The sequence below is a fragment of the Dipteris shenzhenensis genome, chromosome 15 (genome assembly GCF_047967505.1).
Source record: "Dipteris shenzhenensis isolate YYH24624 ecotype China chromosome 15, Dip_SZ_1.0, whole genome shotgun sequence".
NCBI lineage: Eukaryota > Viridiplantae > Streptophyta > Polypodiopsida > Gleicheniales > Dipteridaceae > Dipteris > Dipteris shenzhenensis.
Genome location: NC_141610.1, coordinates 29,444,314 through 29,468,661, shown reverse-complemented (window position 1 = coordinate 29,468,661; position 24,348 = coordinate 29,444,314). Strand labels below are relative to the sequence as shown.

The 24,348-nt window shown below is 42.2% G+C and overlaps 1 protein-coding gene and 1 long non-coding RNA gene across 3 annotated transcripts; both read left to right on the top strand.

The window, feature by feature from the left end:
• Positions 1–3,645: 3,645 nt before the first annotated feature.
• Positions 3,646–14,138, top strand: LOC147893651 (uncharacterized). Its single transcript, XM_087386207.1, has 5 exons — positions 3,646–3,717; positions 4,312–4,381; positions 4,472–4,637; positions 13,013–13,222; positions 13,328–14,138. The coding sequence occupies exons 2-5, from the start codon at positions 4,331–4,333 to the stop codon at positions 13,858–13,860; spliced, it is 960 nt and encodes a 319-aa protein (XP_087242333.1). The 5' UTR covers positions 3,646–3,717; positions 4,312–4,330; the 3' UTR covers positions 13,861–14,138.
• Positions 14,139–19,399: 5,261 nt separating this feature from the next.
• LOC147893650 (uncharacterized) lies at positions 19,400–23,830 on the top strand. 2 transcript variants are annotated; one of them, XR_015542185.1, is made up of 2 exons: positions 19,400–19,524; positions 23,536–23,830. It is a non-coding gene; the product is annotated as an uncharacterized LOC147893650 (long non-coding RNA). The 2 variants fall into 2 exon arrangements; XR_015542184.1 differs by lacking the exon at positions 19,400–19,524 and adding an exon at positions 21,938–22,189.
• Positions 23,831–24,348: the final 518 nt, after the last annotated feature.

Sequence of the window (24,348 nt, the reverse complement as noted above, 5' to 3'; positions counted from 1 at the left end):
TGTTGATTAGGTAATCCAAGGATGTATTATAGCTCCCCTTGTGGATCCCTCATGAAACCTCTTATTTTTTGAAACTCATCAATGCATCTTAACTTGAAGATTGGACTAAACAAACTTCCCCCATAATACAACTATCCTAAGCTTCCCATGCCCTTTCAAGCTCACTTTTAGGCATATATTCTTTTAGATGCTTATTCAGACTTAGACCAACACTTCAGGATCTTGTTTGTCTCTCTAAGGCTCATTCACCATTTATAAGCTTTATTGCCAAGGGAAAGACTAGCTTCGACAACCAGATTTTTTGGTGTATTCCTACGTCTACATAAATCTTGCCAATTTTGTAAGAACATAGCTATACTCTCTTATTCCTTTAAAGTCAAATCACTCTTCCTCTGACGCTTGATTTGTGGTTATGCCTTGGTCCCACTTCTTCGACATCAACTCTTTTGATCTTGACCTTCAAAATTAGATCCTTTCAATATCCTTCTCCAAACTATATGGTTATCTTCCAAAGTCTTTTGTAGATCTTTGCCTTAGGAAAGGGACCTTGGCTTACTTTATTACTACAAATCTTCCAAAGTCTTTTGTAGATCTTTGCCTTAGGAAAGGGACCTTGGCTTACTTTATTACTACAAACAAGAGAAAGAGGGGTAAAACTAGACTACAAGAGAAAGAGGGGTAAAACTAAGTCTATGATGTGGCTTTTTTCACAAAGATTTGGACTTTGTGATGATGTGGCTTCACCCTTTCCTTTGTATACTTTCTTTATGTAGGTCATGTTGATGGTCGACAACCAAATCTTTTCGGGGCAATTCATAAACAATCAAATTTTCTCTTGTTTTTGTATGCCTTTTTGTTAATAGATTCCAAGGAAGATGGTGCTAAAAGATTCATTATGTGAACCATGTGAACCAATCACAATCATTAGCAAATGGTACTCAAAAAATAGGCTGTCCATTTGTTCTTGAATTGTTAGCAATCATTAACAACGTGGCGTGTCCATTTGTTCTTGAATAGGCTTGCAAATTGAGCTCTCCACCCGTTTTTGAGCCTTACAAACCCAACCAAAATGTTTACGAAACCTTGCTTCACACAGGACTATTCAACTAAAAAACATACAGGCAATACTCAAGTTGCACCTTTTTCCCTCACAAAGAAGAAAATCCTCATGGATCAATAAGCTAGATCAAGTTGAAGAAGAAAGCCATCAAGAAACTTCCTTGGCTCAAGTCGCTAGCTGCTAGCTACTACAAGATCTTTGCTTTTGCAAATGCTCACATAAAAGCTTAGTAGGTCTCTTGCTTGTGTTGTTCATCCAGTAGACAATCTCTACTACTCATCTTTTGTGGCTATGCCGCTGCTGCCTTTACTTGCCTCCACAAACCTCTTTGATTGTAACACCACTTCCAAATTGCCTAGCTCATGCCTATGAAGCCAGTCTATTGAATGAGCACTTAGAATTGCTACATACAAATTGCAAGAATATGTCAATCAAAGATAATATTCATGGGTTTCAATGTGCCAAAGTGACTAGATTTATAAGGCTATGAAGCTTTACTACACACCATTATATACTCCATTCAAAAACTACACATAATTGGTTACAACAAAGGTTGGGAGAGTGATCTCCCCCACAATCTCCGCAAAAACCACAAAAAACCCACACAGTAAGAGAGAAATATTCCATCCTTGCTTGTGGAAAACCCAAAAAAAGCATCTTGAGGTGGAAGAATAACTCAATCTCTAACCCTAGTGAGAGATAACCAAAAGACAAAGCAACTAGAATGATTAAAGGACCACCAGTACCAAACCTTCTCCTATAACATAGAGGCCTTTTTGCTCTTTAATTCCACCTAGCCTCAAATTCTCATGCTCCTGTGCTCTCCCGTCAACTTCATCACACCACCCTTAGCTTCTCCTTTTCGACCTAGGGCGGTGTTGAGGTTTTGGCTCAACACCATCTCCCTCCTCATCTCTCCCCCCTTATGGCTCCTCTAGTTCAATTCAACCTCAATTGAAGGGAGGTTGCAAAAGCATCTTTTCATTTTCTTAGCTTATCAGCCTTTGGGCTCTAATAACGAGGGCACGTCGTCACTCCTGTCAACCCATCGGTTGGGGCTTTTTGGTGTGAAGCCCTCTTTAGTTTTTGTGTTAGGTTCACTCGTCTCATTATCCCTCCCAATAGTAGGTTCAATAGTTTGAGTTTTTAGACGTCATCATCGCCTTGTTCGAGTTTCCCTGAAGACTTCCTCGTTTTCTAGCCTAGAGAAGCAGAATGCGTAAAATACACAATACGGAAAGCGAATAGAATGGAAGAGGAAGAGAGATATTGATATACATAGTTCACCTAGTGTCGAAGAAACAACCAGTCGTGCTTTTTTCTTGTCTAGCCAATGAGATGATATAAGATACAAGTACTCTCATGCTATGTGAGCTGCACGCTTATTTTACAAATTTGACAACACAATTCATGCACCAACTTTTAAGTATTATTGGCTTTGAGGGTGCTGCCCCCAAACCCCTACCAAGGGCGGCCTAAATAGTTGTCATCGACCACCCTTGGAACCCTCGACGATAGTAGTAGGGGGCGTTGCCTCCCCTTATACCCCCCCCCTTTCATAGAGTGAGTATAAACATGCCGCGGTCCCCAAAGCACGGTTAAAAACAACCTCTAAAAAAGAAATAGGATCCACATACAACACCCCCCTGTGGTTTATGCTAAATGCAAAGCGTTTATGCCGAGGAACACAAAATATGCTCTGATTGTCTAACACAATAACATCTACTCTCATTTCAATATTCAATTATACAAATCCTATAATCAAAGGACACAATGCTATGTTCTTTCTCAATATAATTGCCTGCCCAGATCTAGTTAGAAAGCGTAGTTGTAGCTATTAAAATGATCACCTAAGATCTTTGACACTTTTGCCCTTTCATAATTGTTTGGCTATGCTCAAAGATTACACTTAAATAAAATATCATTAAATGGCCTAGGCCTGAAATGTCCATTTGTGAAATCTCCATATCTCTCAAGAGATTTTCAGAGAGGTCGCTACATTGTGGTGGTTTTGTTGGGAAATGGGAAATGTAATGCCAAGGTGGCATGTGGTCCTTCGCCTACTTTCCCCATTTCTTTTTCCACAAAACAACGAGCTCTTGAGATCAACTTTATGAAGCAGTTGACATAAATCATGGGGAGTTAGGGTGGGTTCACACCACCTCCATGCCATCCTCCAAAAGGTGGTGTGGACGGCTACTATCCTAGTTAGCCCAATAGGAGAGATGGGGGCTGGGACACTGACACAAAAGATTTGTCTATGGCACATGAAGGCTGCCCACTCCATGGCAAAACTCGATTGGCCCATGCCATCTGCTACACCAATTGGGCACCAATCACACCCCGAGTAGCTTGTTGTATTAGACATGAACGTCGGGCCGTGTGTGAACCAAGTCATTTCTTCCACTATGGGCGGGCAGGTTTTAGTCTAAACGCACCCATACAGTTGTTCGATAAAGAGTAATTAAAAACCCTTGTCATTAGGGGTGACACGCGGCAAGGCCAGGTAGGCATGACACGTGGCAGGCGGTAGGTCGTTCCTTCTCGAAAACACGCATTCTTGTAACACAAAATTTCACCAGCAGCTCATCAAATTCCACCGTCTCTGATCTCTCTGCTCTATCATCGCAACTTCGATTCTTCTCGCATTCTTCCAGGTTAGAAGATCTTAATCCCCTCCCCCCTTTCTGTCGATTGTATTATGCATCAGATCCGTTTCAACCTCTCGTTTCAGAGCCTTTGATTCCATTTTTCACACTTGATTGAGATCGGTGCTTGCACAGAATTGCAGCCTCACCCCTCCTGTCCTGTATCTTTTAGCTTGCCGCGGTTTCCAAGGGTGTGGCTCTTAGTTTCGGAGAGCGAAAGCCTGTGCGTGCATCGTATTTCCTTGCCCATTTAAAGAGTTATGCGTTGCTTGCGCTTTGCAGCTGCTTCTTCTGGTCGAATTTCATGAACTGTTTTTTAAAGTTCAGCTTTTGTTCCTCAGAAATTTTCTTAGGTAACCACAACCTTGCCGTGATAGTCCTGCTTTTCACCTTTTAAAAACAGACAGCATCGGTGCTATGTCCCGTAATGTCGTCACTTCCATTATATTCTTCTCTATGCGCTTACTATTGCGTTTGATTGGCGTCTCCTTTATGGTTAAAGAGTGGATCGTTGTATTTTGTGTTGATCTTAAGGCTCCTCGTTTGTCATTCCGTGCCTTCGATGGTTAAGATTGGATCTTTGTATTTTATGTTGATGTCTAGATCTTAAGGAAACACCGAGATGGTGAGGAAGCTTACAATGCATGGCAATTTGGAGTTTGCTGATCCTGAGGTTAGTATGGCTTTGATAACCCATGTTTACTTATTTTCATGTTTTTACCCTATGAAGATTAATGGCACGAATTGCACATCTTAATTGCAGGCCATTTTCTCTCATTTGTTTGGGGATGATGAGTTTATGAAAAGGTATCACAAAAAAATAAACCATGATCCATATGCTGAGGCATCCTGCTGGAATAGAAGTGGCGAACGGGAAGTAAAATACATTGCTACTTCCGAGATGCCGAAGCTGATTGCAAAATTAGCTGGTATGGACTACTTTTCCAGCTCAGGCCATTTCATTGATTAGAATCAAGGTTTTAGTGGTCTCGTTCAGGATTTATGTTTTGGTATCTTATAATGTTTTGAATTTGAACGGGGAACATATACAATCAAGGCTTGGAAAAAAATAATTGTTCATGTTGTTTTTGCTAAAGTTAATGCAAAAAGTAACGTAGTAGGTTTGATTTTTTCATTGACAGTTCCTGGAACATTAGCCTTCATAATGCCCTCCCCCTAAACAAAGTTATCTTTTATATTGTTGATAACATGGAATCTTTAAGAGTCCCTCTGGTTTGTTCTGTTTGGAATGCATCTGTTTCCTTAAGCCAAAGCACATGTTGACAGCATGATTTTGCTAAGGTCCAATAGGCGTTCTCAAACCTAAGACTACCCTAACTGTACTAGAGGTACGTCACGTCCTAACTATCCAAGTGTTAGGTTGCCTCTCCCTAATTTAACTAGCCATGTTATGTCCAAACATGGACATAGTTTTGTCCCTTCCTTATTCAGAGAAGGACTGAGACAAAAACTTTGGGAATTGGCGTTGAAGAGAATCCTCTTTTGAGTGATCCCTCCACTTAACCTTCACAGTCTTGTTCAGCTGTCATTTCCTATATATAGTCCAGAAGACATTCTGGTTCATGGGGCACATAACTGGTTCTGATTAGCATAAAACTGCGGTCTCTCCTGAGCATTCTTTTGCAAACCTTATCTTGTTGTCCTTGCAAGCTATATCCTGCAAGCCAACTACCCATAGGGATCTAGGCTAGAATCTATAGATCAGCATGAATGGAGCGATTTAGGTGGCGCACTATTGTAAGAAAACTCCATTTGTGGAAGATACTCTTTCCAATCAGAAAACTTTTGGGAGACCTAAGCTCTCAGTATGTCTGATTGACTTAGTCTTTCAATCCGATTTAGGATGATGAGCTGTCTCATACTGAGTTGAGTGTCCATTTTTTTGAACACAGCCCTCCAAAAATGCTCAGTAAACTTAGGATAGCTGTCACTAATTATTTCAGCTGGTAAGCCATACAAGCTAAACAACTTTTCCACAAACAAGTGTGCAAGCTGTGTGGTTGAAATATTCTCTTTTGTTTGAATCAAGGGTGACAACTTGGTGAGCTGATCTATGGCTATCTAGATCCGTGGTAATCTAACTACAAATTCCATGGAAGTGTTTACTAGGGCCCACAATTTGCAGCATATGAGCTGACATAACCTTGTGTTTCAATCGATTGAAACGTTCATCAAGCTCATTTGTCCACACAATGGGTTGTAATTATTGTACTTTCATTTCCATCCCTTTAGACAAATCTGTGGGGGCTAATGCAAATGTAGCATTATTTGGCAAACACAGAAAGAAAAGCTGGAATACTTGCTGTCCAAAAACACAACAAACTGAAATACCTCTTTTGCTCAAATGGACAATTGGATCTGGAGGGTTCTGCTGTCTTGTTTGACAGCCATCCAGTTCACCAGGTAAGCCTTCCTGAACTGGGGTGCTTCCTTGGGTGGCTCTTTCAGCCGGAGTAATGTAGAACAACCATTTCAGCTGTTCAGGTGGCTCACGAGTTTGTGGACTACTTGTTTAAGTTGTATGGTTTACCCTCTGACATAGTCAGTGACAGGGACTCAAAGTTTACAAGTAACTTTTGGACACTTGTTTTTGAGAAGTTAGAAACTACTCTAAATATGAGTTCCTCAGATCATGCACAATCCAATGGCAGTACAGAGAAGGTTAACCAATTGGTTGAAGATATGCTTCGGGCATATGTATCTAAGAGACAGTCTTCATGGGAAGATTATCTACCTATGATAGAATTTGCTTATAACAGTGCAAAGCATTCGGGTACTGGTTACAGTCCTTTTATGCTTATGTATGGGTTTCAACCTAAGTCACCAGTTATGGTTGGGTTAAAAGGGATTCAAAATGATACTGCAAAGACCTTCTTGCAAGACATGCAGGAAATGTTGCAGTTTGCCAAGGAGTCTATTAGAATTGCCCAAGATCGGGACAGATTTTATGCTAATAGACATTGTTCACCTAGAGAGTTCTCTGAAGGAACGATGGTATATTTGCGAATTCCCAAGGAATCCAAGAGCCTAAGTACTGGTTTGGTTCTGAAATTATCCCCCAGATACTGTGGTCCGTTCAAGGTCATTAAAAGAATTGGACCAGTTGCATATCGACTAGAATTGCCTCCTGATGTTAAAGTATATCCAGTCTTTCATGTCAGTAGACTGAAAGAAGTCTTGGGTGCGGATGTTCAACTTGTTTCTCCTCAAGAGATAATAGAAGTTATATATATGACTTTTATTCCACACGAACCTGAGTGTATTCTTGAATTTCGTGAAAGACAGATTTGAAATAGAACTATCACAGAATACAAGATCAAGTGGAAGGATCGTGTTGAGGAAGATGCAACATGGGAGACATTACAAAACCTCGAGAGAACATTTCCGGGTTTTTTAGCGAACTCAGGAGTGAGTTCTTAGAGGAGGGGAAGTATGTCATGTGCACGGATTGGTATCTGACGTGTACTGGGTACACAAGACTAGCTCAGGTAGCCTGGGGAGGCTTAGAGCTAGGCATGCTTGATTCTCGGGTTGAGTGGCAAGGGTACGAACCAGTTAGAGGTCTTCGCTATTTTTGGCGCTTGGGGCCTGAGTCTATATAAGGGGCCCAGGGGTTCAGTTCTCAGTGAGTCGATGGGAGCAAGTTTCGTTCCCAGGTGCTAGGTTTGATCTTGGATTGAGTCGCGGACGCGCACCTGCATCATAGCGTAGCCCAAGGCCCAGTGGCAGATCACAGGCTCCACAACGCCACCTGGTGGTATGGGACACCAGGCTGGTTAGGATCTGGTTGGGAGTTCGTGCCAGTAGCTCAGCTCGTGGCTCGGAGTGGACATCTCCTGATTCGGGATCACATCTCGTAGATGTCATGGTTGGGTGGTGAGCAGCCTGCTCAGTTTTCTCCCGTTGTGTGTGTTCTTGTGTTTGCTTACAGATCAGAGGTTTCAGGAGTGCTGGAATGTGTCACCAAGGGTGGGACAGCTGCACCAAAGGGTGGCCATATAAGCCCATATAAGCCCCCTACACAGGCCTGACCAAGGCACCTCAAGAGGACCTGCACTGCCTCACAGCGGGCGGGTACTACCACAACATCGGCCCTCACTCATCTACCCTAGCCTCATACTGGGCAGGCACACCCACAAGCAAGGCCCTCTCTCTCTAGGGTGACAGCAGGAGATGTTGCCCTCCAACACTTTGCGGGTCACAGATGAAATCAATGAGGTGGCATACAGGTTGCAATTGCTAGAGCATTGAAAGATTCATAATGCCTTTCATGTGACTCTTATGAAGAAATATCAAGGGCCCAAGCCTACAAAGCCCATAATGGAAGATGCACCAGAAGTGGATGAACTAGAGGAGATCCTTCAGTGAGAGCACATCGTGTACCATACGGTACACAAGGGACCTCAGGGCAAGGTATTTTATAGATAGCTTGTAAACTTTAAAAATTATTTGGTATTGAATGCCAAGCTGATGGATGAAGTTATGTTGTCTGATTATCCAAAAGTTTTGGTTATTTACAAAGAGACTTTTCAGTTGAGATCAACTGATTAGAAGCCGAAGGGATGTTACTAAGCTGTAAATATCCAAGTAAAGTACAAAGTTGATCATTTATTTGATTATCATTAAAGAGTTCTTCATTTAGTTTTAATTATGGTCAAAGAGTTCTTTTAAGTTGTCAAAACATTGACTTCAATCGAAGACACTTGAGTTCGGTCAAGAAGCCTAACTTTGATCGGGGAGACTCGGTTTAGGCCAAGAGGGTTGACTTTAGTGAACCAAGATATTCCAACGTCAGTTAGAGGGGTCTGGTTATAATTAAGGCACCTTGACTTTAGTCAAAGCCCCTTAATTGTGGTCAAAGAGGGTTGACCATAATTCTCTGGTTGACCTTGGTCAACCAGAGAATTAATGTTTGGTATGCACTTTGGTTTGCTTGATGGGGACACCCACATAGGCTAGGATTAGTCTATAGATTATTTTTGCATGCAAAAGCTAACGGTTAATGGGTGCCACAGCGGTGTGCTTCATTAATTTGATGTAGGTACCAAGAGGGGTCAAAATACCCTATTTTCATGGAGCTAAGGGAGATCCTTACCAAAGCAAGTGATCATGGGAGTTGGAAGGCCTAGAAGGACTTAACCCATGGCCTGAGTTTAGATAGTGGCTAAAAATTTGGCACTTGCCAAGAGCAGTTCTTCTCCTTTGTATTTTCAGATTTTCTCATGTTTAGAAGAGCAGCCTCTCATAGTTGCCAGGGAACGCCGTTCCATAGCTATGGAACGTTGGAACGGCGTTCTCTTCACTGAGCTTGAAGAGAACGTCTAGTCTATGGAATGGCTATGGAAATTCCACATCCCTTGTGGAACGTCTAGGGAACGTTCCCTAAGCCGTTCCCTGCATGCAGATCATCCAGATGATGGAGATGATGAAGAGGATGAACAGGGCAACAACCACAATGCTGCAGATTTAGATTGATCATTGATGTTGACAGTGTTGAGTGGATCATGCATGTAGCAGCTAGTTTTTTAAGTTCTAGGTAGTAGGAGGTCTCACTCTCCTTTTCTTGTATCCAGATTCAAGATTCCAAGACTCAACATAATCTCATATGCTTGTGCCTTGTCTCTGATGAACTTTGCTTTTGTATGCCATTGGTAAGCTACAATGATTTATCTAGATTCTATTATCAATGATTATACATGAATCATGATTCATTATAAGATTCAGTATTGACTTTATGTCCCGAGTCTTGAGTCCTTACTCCAAAAGCAATTGCAACATTTTTGAGTTTTGGATTCTAAGTTTAAGCTTTCTAATGTATAGAATAGTATGTTTGTTTATGGGTATGGTGACGTGGCGTTCCCTTCCCGTTCAGGTTCCCTAGGATTTGGGCGTTCCCATTTCCCAGGGGGTCGACGTTCCATTGCCGTTCACGTTCCCTAGTAACTAAGCAGCCTCTGGCTGAGAACATTGTATTCATATTTTTCACTGTGAAATAAAGACCTTTCGTGGGGGGGTGGGGGTCCAGCCTCTTGGTTCAGGGCCCTAGTCTGTGTGTGTGTGAGAGAGAGAGAGAGAGAGGCTGAAGAAAGTCCTCGTCTGATTTCTCACGAAAAGAATGAAATAATTGTCAGACTGCTTCCATCGATTGTACAAGGCACCAAAAGGGTTGAAGATGTTAGTATCCTGTCACACTATACAGGCTTGCTTCTACAGCCGAATTATCCTGTTAGAATATACAGGCTTGCTCGCTACAGCCAAATCCCTCAACACTTGCCTCAACACTTGCGGCTTACCTGGTCTGTATATGACCCCTCAACACTTGCGGCTCTACAGCCCTTAGGTTTGGTCCTTGCAGGGCCCCTTGGCTTTACAGATGCCTTCCCCTTGTTTGATCTGGGAGCTCACTTGGTTGCAAATATTTACAGATTCTACTCTTTCCAGGTTTCTTGTTCCAGTCCTTGATTTTCTACACCATCAGGAATCGATTTTATTTTTGTTCGACACTTGGAAGAGGAAATTTTGGAATCGATCAAGTTGCCAGGTATCTAGCACTTGATTCATCTAGGAAATTCACAAAAACAGCCCCTGATAAAATTACAATTTACAAGGAACAGCCCCAGATCAATTGTGATTTGATTGCGGATGCTATTGTTGTGTTATGATCACACCTAGACATTATCTGGTCTTGCGTTTGACAGATTCTCGCCATCTGGTTGACGTTCCAGGACTCAGTTTTCCACCTAAGTTGACAATTTCATGTCAGAGCACCTTTTGACACCGTCTGGCTCTTTTTGGGTGATGAATTCATTGCTGGTGATTGATTGAGGCTGTTGGAACAATCTCTATTGAACTACAAAAGATCTCTCAGTATTTGTACCCCAGGTTTCAATAGTGGGTTTAAGTTCCTAACACTTCTAACATGGCAAGAGATGATGACAGTGTCTTTGTGGTAGGAGGATGAAGAAAACATGAGGACTTCTATTTTCAGCTTGCTTAGCCAAAATAGAGATTCCAGGGATATCACCAAGTTTGACTACATGGATTACACCTTTTGTTGTTCTGCATATGGAAGCATTGTAGCTCCCTCCTACATTCTTAAAGGAGTGGTTTTTAGATTTATGTTCTCCTAGGATTGTAGAGGTTCCATCCTAAATTCCAGAATACTACTGTATTAAGTTTCAGCATTACCGAAATACAAAAATATACCAGGTGCTTGAGCCTTGGCAGGGGGTTGATCCTGGTTCGCACCTCGTGCAGCCTCGCCTTTTCTGTGTTCCATTATTTCAGTTATTCAGTTTTAAGATTGTGTGTGATGAATGATGTGTGGGGGTATTAATTTCCAGTTCTCGGCTATAAATTTTTTGTTCCAATTAAATAAATCCTTGGAAAAACGCTTCCGCATAAGCACGGCTCATAGAGTGGCACCAACCTTAACAACCAAACCAAGCATTGGCCAACAAAGCTTGGCTAACAACTACCACTCTAGAGGCTAGATCGAGCCTGGTTCAACAAAGGAGTTGTTTCCTCCGAATATTCTGCATTACGGGGGCAAACTGCTGAGATGAAGAGATGCCTATGCCAACCTGACACCCAAATATCTAATTTAAGGATCTCTGTGAATCCAAGTGAAGCCAAAATCCAACCTCCAGGCAGGAGAGTCCTCATCACCGATCCAAAAGCCATTGATTTATGCCACTGAATGTGTGCCTTTGTTGCTGCAAGACAAAACAAAAGATGTCCAGGAAGCTGTAAGGGTCTGAGGAGAGGCATCCAAGTAACTATTGTATCATTTGCAACCTCCATTTCTGCGGCAATCTCTAGACTCTACCTAAGGCTATCGTGTCTTCTGTCTTGGCAACATAGTGATTAAAACCACTAATATCAGAAAGGCTACTGCCAAAGCAAGAGGAGAGCATAACCCATCCTACAAGTAGGAATTCCAAATCTGCATAACTACCACTAATAGATCCTTCTCTGCATAGAAAACATCTGGAATGATGCATAATAACCAAATAGTGGTTATTATGCCTGCAAGTGGTACCACTGCTATCCAATGTCCAATCCTCCGTGGAAAATCTGCAATCCTTGCATGGATGGGACTTGAATGTCTCCTTTTGGACCAAGAAAATAGGAGCGACTTTGGCAAGGCATGAAGAGCATAATCAAACAATATCTGCCTCTGAACTGAAAATGAATGCATCCCAGGAAGTTCTCTCAAGAGAGTGAATGCCACCTTCTAGGCAACTCCACCATATTGAAGTCACCTCCAATTGCCAGGAATTAGCAATAGGAGTCCAAGAAAACAGATCCTTCCAAAAAAGAGCTCTTAATCGGGAGCAGAGATTGAGGAAGCCAATCTTACATCCATCTATCAACAAAATAATCCACTGACCCCTAGATGGAATGATGATATCATGTGCAACCACAAAGGGGATAATGGAGGTTGAAACTGAAATGCAAGTCCCCCCTCCCCCCCCCCCCCACCGCGGTGCCAATTGCATCAGACCAAAAAATATGACCTGAAAGCAACCTTATCTAATTTACTGCAATCTCTAAAATTAAGTTTGTGTTCTTGAAGGTCCTCGTGAGACTCTAAGATAAAATATGACCTGAAAGCAACTTATCTAATTTACTGCAATCTCTAAAATTAAGTTTGTGTTCTTGAAGGTCCTCGTGAGACTCTAAGATGCAACTGATTACAAATCAGCTATCTTTGGATGAGAAACACAACCAAGGTCAGGGTTAACAATCCCCCAGTCACAAAAGCCGAGCAATTCATCAATAAGAGGACCTTGAAAAGTGGACGTATGAAGTCAACTGACTACGTGGAAGACGAAAATTTTCAAGCGATAGTTGGATTGAAATAACCTTGGGCTACAGAGTTTTCATGCATCTTGATGTCATTCTGCCAGCCTCTCTGCTGCTGCCTCAAACATGGGTTCACATAGCTAAGAGCTATCTTTTAGGGAAATATTTTTGTGTTGGTAGGGTGTGCACTCATAATGCGGAACTAGCCTTTGCTTTTGATTTGTAAAGTGAATAAAACGTAGTTGAAACGTTTCAATTTCTTGATGAAGCCACACCAGGACTTTCTTACTATCTCCTTTGAGTCCTTTTTTATAGCTGAATTGAATCATTGCTTTTGAATGTTCATAATTTGTTTTTTCATTCAATAAGACGACTGACAGTCTAGGCATACGATGCTTCCAGCTTGGAAGATTCTTTGCTATTTGTGGGGTAGATGAAACAGCAGGCTTGTCATTGATGTTGTTTCCAATTGCAGGTTCCGATTCTTTTTCAGTTAAGGAGAAGCAGAAGTGTATCAGAAATGGTGACATTTTCACTATCAGCTGTGAGCCTGTGATTGATTCCCCAGGTGGGGATCGTTTTGTCACCCATGCTGAGACCATCCTGTCCCCTGATGAAAAAGGAGGTTGTGCTATTACCTCCAATGTGATGTTGGAATTCAAGGGCGGCCTTTGGGGTGTAGAAGGTAAATATCATTGGGAATCTGATCTCTTGTATTCACATTGTTCCTAGGTCTTATGAAAAGGTGGTATGAAGCTCTTATGAATGGGCATTGCTCAATATCTGGCAGGGGCTGTAGAAAGCTTCATGGAGAGCAAGGCAAGGACGACATTCGATGAGTGGATGGCAACTGCAAGGGTCTTCTTGCTGGAAAAAATGGGTGTGCTGAAGGCTGGAGAAGATGAAAAGGAAGAAGACTATTTTGATGCAGCAGACGAGATTGCAGGGATTAATCTAGTATCATTGACACAATCATCTGAAAATCCTACAGACCTTGGTCCTGTGCTTGGAATTTTCAATAGATTCAGGGCTGCTTTCTCTGGAAATCAGGAAAGCTCCCCCGGTTTGAATATGTTTTTCCTCAAAAAAATCCTAAGGGAGGTCGATGACATCCAAATCTCTTGTGCTGCTTCAAAAGGTCATCTGGAGAAATTGAATACAAAAATGCTGAAAATGCAAGATGATTTGGCTTCTGTAAAGTCTGTATTAGAAAGGCAGCAAGTCCAAGTTTCAAGTGGGAATGAGTTGGGCATGTTTGGTTTGGGTATAGCAGCAGGGTTGGCTTTAGGATTTATGTATATGCGGGCGCAAAGACAGACCTAAATCGATTTGGTTTGTGGTTGTTGCACGCAGAGGTGACCTTCCTTAAGTTCACATCATGCAGCTGTTAGTGAGGCTGTAGGATGTATGTATTTGAAGTTAAAAACACAACTACTTACATCCACTCTAGACTAAACTTCCAGTGCACAATCATTTACTGGCAGCATCAATTATAAGGGAGATTACCCCTTTTTTGAAGTCTTGCAGTAATTGTTACCGCTCTTGCCTAGTCAACGTAATGATGGTTAGCTAATCAATGGGTCTAAACATGTAGCTTGTATTCCAAATATATACTGCTGCTGGGAAAAAAGTATGATAATTAAATTCTCTCTCTACTGTTCACAACCACCAGTTATAAGGAAGTTGGAAATAAGTAAAATTTGCGTCAGTCATCATGTTGGCATATATCTGAAGTATGATGTGATAATAAAACAAAGATATAGGCCATTTCAAGAGGAATGAATTAATATTTGATGTGAGCATTGGAAATCATATGTTTAAAAATGAAAACATAATTAGTGGAGCTTTCAAAATTTGGATCAAATTGGATATTGGGTCGCATTTATATGTTCTTAAATATGTATATTTTTTTAGCCAGCACCTCCATCGTATGCTGAAACTCTAGCTAGAAGTATAGGGAGTGGTTTCTGTGAGATTGACGATGAAGTTGATACGAAACTTCTGCCGGCAGAGGCTGAGAGGCGAGTTAGAGAGGTAGTTAGGAAGGCTTGGTTCGAGTCTGGTAGGAAACATGCAGTTACATGTTAGCTCGAGTTCGGACATGTCAAACCAGAGCTCACACACATGGGTAAGGGAGGAATCTCTCAGTTTTTCACGGGGCAGAACAGGAAGAATTCTTACATTTGAATGTGATTCCTTGGATTGGCTATGCAGCAATTTCTATGGGAATCTTTTTTTTGGTTCGGTTGGCATCTGAACAGCTGTGCAATGAATTGGTTGGATGATCCTCCCCTTTAAGCCATTTAACTCACTCAAATTCATATTACAAAAGCATGCATAAGGTTTTAGTTCATCCAATTATTTAAAATCAAATAAGCTTTTAACGTTTATAAAATAAAAGTTTTGCAAGTTCATCACATCAAAAGGTCTTTATGGATTGAGGCCGCTACGCATTTCAACATTTCATTACATCATAAGGCCGTTACACATCAAGATGGTTAGATAGGATACATTTTATTACATCAAGCCGGGAGGCTAGATAGGATTTGTTTGTGGATGTGTGTCCCAAGGAGGAGTGAATATCTTGTCAAAACTTTTTGGTCGGATCATGTACCCCTCCTTTGGTTAGTGTGTAGCGGGCTGTGGGCCGTTCATGAGAGATTTCCAAACTAAAGTGGAAGTCTTAGAAACAGCCCATCTTGATGCTATTGATCAAAATTTGGAAGAGTTTCATCGGAGACAAATTTGGTTGTTGTATATACATGTTATGGTTTGTGTTGAGACCTAAGACCATCATGTACACAAAATACATATGCTTCCAAGACGTGAACTTCCCTTTGTAAAACCTCTGGACAAAGTCCGCATGTGTGCATTGTGAAGTCTTAATCTATAGTCACATTGTAAGTATTTCTAGAAGGATTTGTTGCATAACTTTCAATTTGAAAGAAAACCTTCCTATTTTGGTTAATGATTTGCTCCCAAACAACCGTGTGGCTTTCAAATCATTTGCCTTCTTGATCCTATCATTTATTGCATTGGACATTGTTCTTCTTTGTCTTATTATTAGCTTGTTGCAATCTCTGCGTACATCATGAACCTCCAACATGTAACCTCCTTTGTCCAATGCATCCACTTCCTTCTGGCTTATGTTAGTTCGATTGTGAATTGGCCAATGTTGATGTTTGAGTAGCAATGCGAGTGGATTCACAATGTTCATGTTTTAGTGGCACTATGGGTGGATTCATAATGCTCATGTTTGATGCCACGTATAAGTTGCATCATCAAGATAGAACACAAAGTGCATGTCTCAAGCACGCTTTCCAAATAATCTTGAGGCCACAATGTTCTCCATATCCCTACCCATGGTGATTGCCTTCCCACGCTACAATAGTTCAGCTCATTTTCGTTACTTTTTTCAATGGAAAATACACTAATTTTTTTTTTCAAACTCTAACATATGTCGAAAAAAATGTCTATATTAGTGTCGATAAGGAAGCGTAAAAAGTAACAGTGTTATTTAAGTCAAAATTTCCATTGATATTTAGACTTTTGATGCTAATAGCAACGTTTATATCGATGCTCTTATCGACGATTATTGAGTTTTCTAGAGCCCTTTTTCGATGTTTCTTTCGGTGGTAATATCGACTTTGGGATACAAGTTTTGACGACAATATTGACACTGTACAAAATCCCAAAGCCTTATCGAAGCCAAGCCCTAATCTGCCCTTAAAATATTTGTCCACAAAATCAAACATCATCTGCCCTTTTATAAAGGTATGTATTATTACACTGTAATGGCCATTGTATTGTTTAGAATTGTTCATTATAAAATTGTCCCATTACATCATATGAGGTAAAACATTGACGCTATATACAGTTTTGCACTGTCGCCGTATGTCCGTCATCAATAGGTAGATGGGTAGAATGTACTAACTAGTCCTCGTTGCTCCCATCCTCATCCTTGTCTTCTCCACTTGCACTGGCATCCTCTCCACTATCATCACCCCCACTGGTGCCTCTCCATGTGCTGCAACATCCTCCTAGCAAGCATCTCTCAAGTATTCATCTCCGTCATCCTGTTCAACCAGTCAGCACACGATTTGCATGGTTAGTCTATATATCTTTGAGAGCATTTCTAAAAAAGTAAATGTAATAAGGGCTTACATTGAGGAGCGGTACGAATTCTCCTCTCTCCGTGAGTAGGTTAATTAGAGCTTCTGTGTTGTTGTATGCATATCTGTACTCCTCATCCGTACATTCCCAGCCCATTTTCATAAACTAAAATCATAAGAATACAGGTTAGTTTTATTAATTGACATGCTACCCAAAGTTATAAAATAAAAGAGCAAAAGAAGAGGCACTTACAAAAAAGTTTTTGAACACGGCCCTCCCGCTGACCCAAATTCACTCTTCCTCACCGCAACCACTTTCTTTTGTTGAGTGTATTTTTGCGGGTACTTTAACTCCTTTTTAACAAGTTTCTAATCTTTTGAATGGACCCAAGAAGGCTTGGATTCCCCAGCCTTAGCCTTCCTGCGGATTTGATCTTTTCACGACTTCAGCATCTGGGCCATTTTCTTTAGCATCCAATGGTTGTTGAACTCAAGGTCCTCAAATGGCATAGGGAACTCTTCCTTTAATGTATTCTTTTGTGGATGCTTTTGCAAAAATCCATCACCACCCTCTTGAATTCAGAGGATACAAGCCTATGCATTTGGTTTATAACCCGGGTACCTCTCGAATCCATTATTATTTCATACTCCCTAGTAACCTCGTAGGGGAGGTTGGTGGAAGTTTGGGAGTCAGCTTGACTCCCCCCTATAGCACTACTTGTACCAAAGCCCGATCGTCTATGTCGATGATGGCTCTCTCTCTCTCTCTGTCTCTCTATCTTTCTCTCTCTCTCTCTCTCTCTCTCTCTCTCTCTTGGGCCCTCTCTCTCTCTCTGTGGATGTGTGTGTGTGTATGAGAGAGAGAGAGAGAGAGAGAGAGAGAGAGAGAGAGAGAGAGAGAGAGAGAGAGAGAGGTATATAATATATATAAAATAGATAGAGAGAGAGACATAAATATATAATATTATATATATTATAACACACAATAATATATAATATATTGTATAATAGATTTGAGAGAGAGAGAGAGAGAGAGAGAGAGAGAGAGAGAGAGAGAAGTGTGTGTATATATATGTGTGTGTGTGTGTGGATAATATAAAAAATATATTATATATATAGTATATTTTGTAGGGTAGTTACCACATGGCAACCTACCATTGGATGCACCGAGTACGAGGGGGTCTCATGCCCTTGCCTCGTAGCCACACATAACCTGCTTTAACCCCCAACAAAAGGCCTACGGGATTGAAGGAGGGTCCATCTATTACATCCTATATACCAAAGAATTACCAATTCACCAGAGTATGTGGGATTTTTATCCCTTCATATATCCACGTGTTACTTGTGCATCAATGGGCCCTAATACCCCTCCAATACATTCATATTACCAAGGGTACCACGAGTGGCGTTTGGACCACACACCAAGGCCCATATTGCCAACACCCCCTTGGGCCTAACCCCACGAGTAGACCTGAGGAACCAACAAACTTTGACCACTCATCGGATTAGACTAATACGATGACCACCCACAGGTAGGGCCCGATCAACTTTCAATTTTCAGTTAAATCAATCAATCAATCATGCAGACTTGATGCGGGTCATCACCTCCCATGTCAGCCGCCCACATTTCATAATTAGCTTGACACATTTCAAACTACGCCATGCGTTCTGTTGCTGCCCACAGTTACCACAGTCAATGTTAGTTGCAACTGCCACAATCAAGAACTTTGTCTCGTGTAGATGCCACGTATTCACACCACAGTCCACAGGTCGCCCTGCTTTGATACCACTGTAGGGTAGCTGCCACATGGTAGCCTGCCATTGTATGTGCTGAGTACAAGGGGTCCCCACGCCCTCGCCTCCTAGCCACGCATAGCCTCCTTCAGTCCCCAGCAAAAGGCCGACGAGACTGAAGGAGGGTCCATCTATTACCTCATATATACCAAGGAACCACCAATTCACCATAGTATGTGGGATTTTTATCCCTTCATATATCCATGTGTCACCTGCGCATCAAGGGGCTCCAATACCGCTCCAATATATTCATATTACCAAGGGTACCATGAGTGGGGTTTGGAACACACACCAAGGCCCATATTGCCAACATATTTTATATTTATATAATAGAATAAATTGGTGTATTTTACACACACACACACACACACACACTCCTCCCCTCGAGGACCCTTGTGATCCTAGGGTGTGCAAGGACCACGAAGTTCATCTAATGGGCTACTAGTAGGTCACGTGCTATTCATAGGCCATGCACACACACACATCCATCCCCGTGGAGACCATGGTAAACCTATGGATATGCCTATAATTGGCAGACTCTCAGTCTGGTAACCTTGTGGCCACAAATGTTAGTTGCTTTATATCGATTGGAAACTTCGGATACACTTGGAAGATATGCTTAATAGTTCTGTTTGATGCTCTCCTTAATAGGCGTTATAGAGCAATGATTTTAGACCCATCTTAAGTATTGGATTATTTTGATGAAGAGGCACAAGGTAGGGACTAGAACTCCCATGATGTACCATAATAATGCCTTGTGTAGGATTATGCCTTATGTATGTTTAATGAAGGAAATGGCATTTCTCAAATGATGCATAATATCGCTTAGGTCCTCTTCCATCAAGTCCATTATTCACTCCATCATGGAGTAAATGACACAATAGCTATATTTCCCCCCCCCTTCTTCTATCATGCCAGATGCCCCGAATCCCTCCCCTTCCCTGTACTGTGACCTTGGAGACCGTGGAGAACTCTTGGCCATTGAAGACCTTTAACTACCTTCGATTCCACCTTCAGTGGCCCGTCCTGACGCCTTCCACCAAATGGAGCCACCGAAGCCTCACGGTCATCAGCCCTTTAGGTGAGTCCTGTTTTTGATTTTCATAAGCTTTGCAAGCCCGGATAGCTTGAGCTGTGCTCATGGAAATCCGTGGGACGGAAGGACTGCCCACTTTGACTTAGGAACGCCCCTGCAACTCAGAAACTCCTTGGGAGAAAAACTTGCGACGGAATTTCTATTTTCCACAGATTTTGCTCTAGACCAGTCCGCAAGCTCTAGATCAAGATACCTGTGTTTTTTTCTCGCTTTGGATGTACATGATCTGGATGTTGGGGATATTCGACGTTCCTCCTCTATGCAGCAAGCGCTGGAAGCTCATGGCGCATAGAGCTTACATGATTTGCTGCTAGTGTCCAAGGAAGGACTATGCTCTCTTACCTCCTGGTCGTTTCTTACACTCACGGGCATGCTTGATACATTCTTGCTCTAGTCGGCTAATGTAAATTTGATCGTGATATTGTCTTGGACACGAATAATCATCTACATCCTTAGGTCCGAGGTCTTTTGAGCAGGATAAATACTCTCGACGGAATTGAGAAACTCTTGCTTCATTACATACATTGGCTATGATATTTGCCGCTATGGACTATTACTGGAGCCTGGGATTCTCTACAACGTTTATAGGTCTTCACGATGGCTGTGACACTATAGATGGACAGATAGGGTCCTTCACGATGCTCTTACAGCCCAGCTCTAGAGCTTAGAACAGCCGAGATGCCATGCTAGGCACGCGCTTGACCTGGAGAGACCTCGAACACCAAGCTAATAGGCATGCAGACAAGCTTTGGATGCCCATGATTAGGGAACCTTCAAGTGAGTATGCTTGCTCTTAAAAATCTACTGCGACTTGAGTGAGCAGCTCCCCCTAGTTCTACCGCATCTCCAATGCTCTTTCCCTTGATGATGCTCTATAAAATCAGGATTTCGAAGAGAATGTGGCCGAAGGTTTTGAGAGAAGTGCTTACTGTAGCTTGAGCTCTCAATCGTCGGAGTCCAAACCAACCTTTGTCGAATTCGTGCTGAATTGCAACCTCTTTACTACACTTTGAGAACCTTATGTGCACGTTGCAACTCAAGCAACTCTCCCGCAGCACCCTTTACAAACCAATACAGAAGCAAAACCCAAGACACTGTGTATTCACTGGCATCCAAGCTTACTTATTATTTCTTTCACACAGGGAGACTTGGAGGAGCAACCGGGCTCTGAGGAGCAACCAGACTCTGAGGAGCAGCCATTTTTTGAGCTTCCATGACTCGCTCTTGCTATGAAGAAGGACTTGCCATGGTAGAGAGAGGATTTCGCTCTCTCATGCTGCAAGTATATACGGTGCCAAATTATTGTGCTAACTACTCCTATAAGATATCTAATCGACTAGAGATGCATGCAAGGAGAAACGGTGGGGTAGTCACAGAGCTTCTGACAGGTCGATATCCTTGCGAACATTTGTTGAGCATAAGGCCTAGCCGCCTGAACTTTGGACTGATTATAGAAGAGGACAGAAAGCTTTTCTAAGGTTTGCATGGAATTGGATATGAAATCCTAGAGCATGTTTTATACGGATGGCCATAGCATGTGCTATTGAAGAACAAGCATGGAGATCCTATATCTTGATTGTCTTCGCAACGGATAGTTTTTATGTGGAACTTGCAGGATGGTCTACGGCCCTTTGGCCATAAGGAATGGTAAGGGGAATATAGCGTAATGTAAATATTTTGGGTTATTTTATACATAGACTATAAGGCCTTTTACTAGCTTTTAATCCCCTTTGGGACCTTATGGTACTCGGATAGCACTCATAGGATGGTCTTGGATAGTCCCCTTTAATAATTGGATTACCCACTTGTACTAGTCAGGTAATTGAATTGATCACCTCACGCTAAGGTTCCTGCAAGATCCCCTTAAAAATGTTTACACTTATAAAATCCCCTAGCATATTCTTTTAAAATAGACTATGGTGTTAGGCAGATTCACTAACCTTGGTTGGACAAGGTGGATCCCATCATCCATGGATGGATATGGGGACATTTAGCTTAATATGATAGGTAACACACGCACACGTACACACGCACACACACACACACACACTTGCCGAGTTAAAAGAAAGAGGTCGACAACCCACGTGAACAGTATGGACCCACACAGCAAATGGGAGAGATCTATTCCCTTGGGAGTTCACGAAAAGGGGTGACCTGACATAAAACACCTTTGAAAAAAGGTTTTGGAAGAGCACATGGATCCATCCTCGATAATTAACCACTAAGGGAGTCCCTTAACCGTTGGCAGGGATGAGTCCAAACTAGAAACAATGAAAAGAAAAAGGAGGGACCTTCAAGTTACGCCATTGGCCGAAGGGTGGTAATGGGCACGGCATGCTCCCCCACCGCCTGTACTCCACCGCATGCCACACACAATCAATGCATCCCTTGGCGCGTATCGAGGGCACGGGACCTCAAGCCCCATGACCAACCAAGGCCCATCACGAACTGCGAGGAACAGTCTCCTCCAGCTCGCTGAGACATGCAGAAGAAGACAAGGGAGAGCTGAATTTGAAGCAGCAGCACCCCCAAGGCAAACAGCCGGAACATGGCGCCAGACCTCCTTGACGACTTGAGTACCTCGGGAGGAGCGAGCAACGGGGGATCTCGAGAAAAAGAAGAGGGAGCAGCGACGATGGAGGGGATCCAGGTAAGGAGACAGTACTCATCCAAGAGAATCGCATGCACCCGTTATCCCTGTATACAAGCCAGCGTAAGTTTAGTAAGGAGCTCGCTTGTTTTTCCCCCCCAAGAGCTGTCCTGTCGCCCCGATCTCCCTAGACGGAACATACGTTCACCCCTCGATCCTGTGCGCACTCCCTTGCTCTAGGCTCAGCACCCAGCAAAGCGAGATATAGAGGACGGGTGGGAGGAGGAACGCGGCTCTATAGCCGTTCTCCCATGACCACCGAACCACCATATCGCCCCGGGGCAACCCAAGGCACCACTCGAACGACTTTTCTTACTACACGACGCTTCCGGGAAGCACATGACACAGTTTCAAGTAATACTGTGTGCATGTAGCTCACCAAGGGACGTTTGGCAAAAACTAGCATATATGTAGCGTTCTACGAACGGAGAGTGTAACTGCGATCTACGTGAGAAAGGTTGGCCAATAACCTTGTCTCACACCCTATGAAAATAACTCTGAGAGCCAGGGTATAAATAAGTGCAATAATGACTCTTACTGAGATCTGGTGCCCTCGAGCTCGCTTCAACAGCTTGCCTTCATTATACAAGACCTCTATTGGACTCGTAACCTCGATACTCAACTCAGATCCGTTCCACTCGACGCGTAGCTTGGATAGAAGTTCCTATTCACCCACTTTCGTAGGAATAGAACAAAACCTATAATTCATACTCATCCACTTGAGCAAGAATAGAGACATACCTCCTAGTGCAATTGAAAGACATTAGAATGTTCTCCTGTTTCTCCCCTATCATGATACTTCTCTTTATAATGTATGGGATGTGCAAATATAGTACTTTCATTATTAACAAGACATGAATGGTTAAAGTTTTTCGAGAAGTACCTCCTTGATTACTACATTTTTGAAATGCTTCGTATGGTATCCCTCACTTGTTCTGGTCATGGGCGTCTTATGGTGGCAGCCTGCATTGTTCTGGTCACATACAATTTTTAAACCTGCAATGTTTGGTTCGCATGCACCTTAGGAAGACATGAATAATTTGATGAGAACTAATACTTTAGGTAAATCAATGGGGGTGAGGATTGTACTCCCATGGCTAATGGAGATTCATACACCGTATAAATATTGAGATTTTTTTGGAGGAAAAATATGTTGGATACCCATTTAACACTAAGATCTCTCAAAAAGGCCCTTGGGGCCCCCTAAAAATCACTTTTAATGTCTTCTTACTGATCAAAAGAGTTGGGTTTGACAGGGATGACAACCGTAGCTGGGTTGTGAAGCCTGTAGTCCCACATTGCATTGTAATCATGTCCTAACATGCTGTGCTTGTGGATGGATGTAGGTGAGTCTCGCTACTTATCCCAATTTTGTGATTAAAGAGAAGGAGACTAATGAGACACGCATTGGCAACTCAGACCGCTACTTGAGGTTCCTTGGTTTAGGAATACTTATCATGGAAAAACCCTTTATGTTATCCCTAAGAGGATTTTGACACCTTTTGATGTCTTTTGGGAGGTTTCATACAAAAAATGCCTGAGCGTATACCAGGCTATTCATTGTGAGAAGCCAAAGCATAAGTAATGGATAATCTATTTGAGACTTTATTATGGACAGACTGTAATTTTTGAATAGGAAGATTGTATGGAAAGACAATGTTTAAAATTTTGCAATGTATAAGTGTTATGCAGGTTTAATACGACAATATTATTCCAGATATGTGTGTCCATAGAAGTACATCTGAACATCAATTTTAGATGCTGGATACAGCACCCTAACGCATGTCTTACACAATAGTGTACATTAACAACTTGGGAATGAATATGCTTAGGATGTGAAGGACAATCTCATGCATAGGAACCAAGAAGATGTAGTAAGGAGATTGTACTATTTCAATAGGTAACACACACACACACACACACACACACACTTGCATCTCAAGATAGAAGGGACTAGATACAGATGGAGTCCCCACAAATGGACCAACTTGCCTCCGTAGATGAGATTGACTGTCGCAAGTAGCACACCCGCATAAAAGGAGGGTGCTTAGCGGGAGAGCTAAAGACATAAACTTTTGGTTAACCCCTCCAAATGGCCAAAATTACAATAATGGACCCAGATAACCGATAAGCTTATCAAGCATATCAAGAAGCCCACA

Coding starts and splice junctions, on each gene's coding strand:
- LOC147893651 (XM_087386207.1), top strand. CDS start 4,331: ATGGTGAGGAAGCTTACAATGCATGGCAATTTGGAGTTTGCTGATCCT. Junction 4,382..4,471: donor TGGAGTTTGCTGATCCTGAG/GTTAGTATGGCT, acceptor TCTTAATTGCAG/GCCATTTTCTCTCATTTGTT. Junction 4,638..13,012: donor GCTGATTGCAAAATTAGCTG/GTATGGACTACT, acceptor TTCCAATTGCAG/GTTCCGATTCTTTTTCAGTT.